The following is a 4,467-nucleotide window of genomic DNA, read 5'->3' as shown; positions in this document are numbered from 1 at the left end:
TATTTCCGCGGCAATTAAACTGTACACGGAGCGTATCTCTGTGGTACGAGAGCAGAATACTCCTATCGCCTCAATGTCAGGCCAACGGCATTGCCGTCATTATAACACCACTGAGGAACACCGCACTACCGGTCTGATTGGCGCTGATTTATATCTCTACGTGAGTGCCGTGCCAGGAGTAAGTGCGGTGGCGTGGGCAATCGATTACCACCGGTTGAGTAATGGACGCCCCCACGCTTCTATTGTTGATATCAACCCCCCTACTCTGTGAAACAGACAAATTATACCATTCGCACAATGGCACACGGAATCGAACATGTTCTGGGATTCTCAGACGATTTTTATCCAAGGCAAAACATGGTATCTTCCTTTAAAAAATGTGCCTGGGAAGAACAAAATGTGGATGATAACCGCCCCAAATACAATAGAGGTGGCGTGAAGTTACTACAACGGCGACACTTTCCGGGGAGTTCGAGTTGGAGAAGGAAATTAAGGATTACGGCGTTCCTTCACACTTGGAAGCGCGCAATGCGAAGGACGATATGATGATGTCTGATGCCGGCCGTACCATTGAAGTAATATTCACAAAGCCACGAAGAACAGAAAGAAAAACGTGGTGGTGAGGTGTAGGATTATTGGGGTGGGGGGTAGAAGGGGATATGTTTGATCGTACCATCCTAATACACATCGTGGACTAAAGGAAGTATGTGATTGGGTGTGTGTTTTGTTTTTTTTTGCTGATAATGCTGTGGGAGAAGAAGAGGCGAACTGGCATTCTGAGGGGAAAAATAAAATAATAGTAATATGGATAAACAAAGAGGTAATATGTGTGTGAGAGAGAGTAATTTTTTGTGTTGCCTCTGTTTGTAAAGAGTGGCATGGTATTACAGGGATGTATGCAGTCATTTTTGTTTATGGTTGTGGGTGAGTGGGTTTTAGATTCCAATTGTGGTGTTGGTATAAATATTATGGTGATACATTGGTTTCTTTTCTTTTTTTTCTGTTTGGAAGTGTGTTGATTATTGTTCAGTTTCTTTGTTTTGCTGATGATTGGTGGTATTGGTTTTGTATGTTGCCAGGCGTACACTGTGTTTTTGGTGTTCAGACTGGCTGGTAATGGTTTTATTATAATGAGAATGCAGACGCACTTTGTTTGTGTATGAATGCCGAGTAAGATACTGGAGTGTGTGTAGAGACGTCCATTCAATATTGTTTTGATACCATTTGTTTTCCACTTCTTCTAAGTTCAAGGTGTTGTTTCAATATCTGTGTAACTCTGGGTGTGTTTTATTGTGTGAGTGGTTTACAGTTGTTCCCCTCATTGAGTTGTGTTTGATTGCTCTTGTGATGTGTACTCTCTCACTCTCTTTCTGTGTTGATGTGTACTCTCTGCTATGTGTGTTAAATGTGCGTCTCTTTTCTCCTTTTCCTCTTTTTTCTTGTTACCATAGATCCAAGGAACTCACAGTGACAATCATGACAACGATGTTCGTCCAACTGCGCCGTATGGTGTACCTGTTGGTACTTCTGCACTTCTGTGTGAGTTTGGTGAGTGCAACTGTCAGTGTAGAAGGGGCGTCGGGTCCGGACGGTGGTGAGGTGGTTGTTGTCAAACGGACTGAACATGATGAGGTTTTGTCGGCGGAGAATGTGACAGCCGCGTGGTTAATAAAGGCAGGTCAACTGCTAGAGGAGGGGGTCGGATGTTTCTCTGTTTGGGAAGACGAACTGAGACGGTGTAGGGAGAGTGCCAATCGCACCGAAGCCGCAGCGAATGAAACCACTGATTATGTCAACGAGAAAAAGGGTGCCCTCAAACCAGTTGAGAGTGAGGTGGGAACTAAAATTAAAGAATTGGTCGAGGGCGTGAAAAATGCGGTGATTGAGACGACAGCAGCGGTCAAAGACGTCAAGAGGATAAAAGATACCTGTACGGATTCGCTTGGTAGCATGGTTGACGCGTTAACATTCAACGCAACGAGAGAATATTATATGGGGGAGAGACTTGAGGAAAAAAATAAGACGTACTGGACACTGGAAAAAAAAAAACTTGCTGAAATAAGCAATTGGACTTTCTACAAACTGTCTAACGTTACTGGGGAACTTGGTGCACTGGTTGGAAAGAACAAGATCCTGTTTTTGTGGGATCTTGTGGAGCATATGAAGGCCGCAAAAACGAAAATGGATGGGGTGAAGCAGGCATTCCAACCCTCTGGTGACGATAGTGAAATCACACGATCAGTCGAAGAGGTTTTGAGTTTAATTGCCAAGGTCGTTCCCATTACAAAACAAAATGCCTTAATAACAAAAACAGAATCAACTATTGATGACAAGTTGAGGGATGCAAAAGCAAAGGCAAGGCAGCGGATAGCAGAGGAGGTGAAGGCTAAAGAAGAACAAGCAAGAAAGGAAGAGGCAGCGAGACAGGAAAGAGAGAAGCAAACGAGGTTGGAAGAACAAAGACTGGCCAAGGAAAAGGAGAGAATGGCTCAAGAAGAACTGGAGAGGAAGAGAATGGCTGAAGAACAGGCGAAGAAGAAAAAAGCAGCAGACGAAGAGGCGGAGAAAAGAAAAGATGATGAAAAAAGAGACCAAGAAGAAAAAGCTAAACAAGAACAGGAAAGGAGGGATGCAGAAGAAAAAGCTAGAGTTGCATTGGAGAAGAAAGAAAAAGAACAGCTGGAACGAGCGGCGGAAGAGGCGAGAAAAAAAGCAGAAGCGACTAAGAAGAATGACAACAGTCACAGTCCTTCATTGGTGCACAGTCCCTTATTCTTGCTTCTGTTGTGTGTGCTGGGTAGCACTCTCGTTTGCTAATCGGTGTTCCCATGACACAGTTGCACAGTTAACCTTTGTTTGAGTGGATATGGATGCATTGTAAGGGTACTGTTCTTTTGGTTGGATATCAGCCCTTCTTTTTTCCATCACGATAAATCTCTTATTTGCACTTTTATGCTGAACACATCTATTGGACTCCCTATGGCACTCATCACATGACAAACCATCATTTTGTGAGGGGAGTGTCCTCTTTGTTTGTTGGCATTATTATCTGGGTTCTGTTTTGCCGCCATTTATTGTGTCCTCCTGGTGATGTGTGTGTGTTCCGTGATATTACTAATTATTGCTTTTACCCATGGAAATGGGATACAATCCCAATGTGTTGTAATTGCTGTGACTGAAATGTGAAGAATGGCAGGAGGTTCAAGACACACAAACACGCACACCACCAGCCTTCCTTCTCTTTGTGTGTGTGTATGGAGTGTCATCATGTGTGCATTATTCCCATTGCTCGCCCTGTACGAAAGACACACACACACCTACTGCTGGAAATTGTGTTATTGCCTCCTGAACATATTCACATGGTGATCACGGCTTTTTTTTTGTTTTGTTTTCATTCTATTGCTTTTCCCTTGTGTGTGTTTCATTATCATTTCATTGCACGTTATGTGCAGCTGTGTGTTTCTCTTTTGCGTTTCCGGTACACCTTGTGTATATTGTGTGTTCATTTTTATGGAATGTTTTTTTTTTCATTATATACAAACTGCTCCACGGACATCAAGAATAAAGATATGGGAACGGCACGTTCAGTACACAATGATTTTCCGTTGTTAACCTTGGGGTGGATTGAACTGTGTCCAGGCATGGCAGCCACAGTAAGTAATGAATTTTTTTTTTGTTTTTACATCTTTGCTCTATTATTGTGTCTGCCTCACGCAGTCACTCTTTTTTTGCATTTTTATTTTGGTATAAAGATTGGTGGGTTGTAGGTGTTTCAGTGTTTCCCTCTGTTGTGTCTTCCTTTGTGTGTTTGGGTTGCTACTCACGCCACCCACGTAATGAAAACACATTTCTTTGTTCTCACCTTCTCTCTCGGTGGTGTCACTCACGGCATTGCCACGAACATATTTCTGCCCTTGTGGTGTTTGTTGTGTGGTTGAGTGACTGCAGCCTGCGGGGAGGTGGAGTGAGACTGTTCCGCTTCGGCTTCACGTAATGGGTCTGTTTTTTTCTTTTCTTTTTTGGGGTTGAGTTGATATGCTGGTGTGTGTGAATGTTTTTCTCTGATGGGAGTGGCAGCTGTAATTATTGTATTGTGAGTGCCTTATGTGCTGTTGGTATCCTGTTGTTGTTGTTGTTCTTTTCTTGTGTTTTTCTTTCCCTTTCCTGCCGGCGGTGCTTTGCGTGTACATTTTAGTGAATGCCGCAGTGCCTCTCTGATGTGAGCATGTGAGACTGTCATTATGTGTGTGCACTGTGAGTGGGAAGGACACCGTTGTGTTGCTGGACCACTCCACTGCGGCCTCTGTGGGGTTTGTGTGTGAGCGGCATGCTTCGCTTCGGCGTGGCTCGAGGAGGGGCACTTTACGTCCCGAGGCGCTGAACCTTGAGGCCTGAAATATCATGCTCAGGGACTTTGAACTTGAGAGAAAAAGAAGAGTGAGGATGAGGAAAAAAAGGGATGAAACC

The 4,467-nt window shown here is 43.8% G+C and overlaps 1 protein-coding gene across 1 annotated transcript; it reads left to right on the top strand.

Moving 5' to 3' along the window:
• Positions 1-1,476: 1,476 nt before the first annotated feature.
• TM35_001741000 (uncharacterized protein) lies at positions 1,477-2,817 on the top strand (the record flags this gene model as incomplete). The annotated part of the gene is made up of 1 exon (XM_029031962.1): positions 1,477-2,817. One exon carries the CDS (start codon positions 1,477-1,479, stop codon positions 2,815-2,817), a length of 1,341 nt encoding a protein of 446 aa, XP_028876744.1.
• Positions 2,818-4,467: the final 1,650 nt, after the last annotated feature.

The sequence above is a fragment of the Trypanosoma theileri genome (assembly GCF_002087225.1).
Source record: "Trypanosoma theileri isolate Edinburgh chromosome Unknown TM35_Tth_174_V1, whole genome shotgun sequence".
Taxonomy (NCBI): Eukaryota; Euglenozoa; class Kinetoplastea; order Trypanosomatida; family Trypanosomatidae; genus Trypanosoma; species Trypanosoma theileri.
Note: the sequence above shows the minus strand (reverse complement) of the source record. Positions and strands in the feature narration are given on the sequence as shown.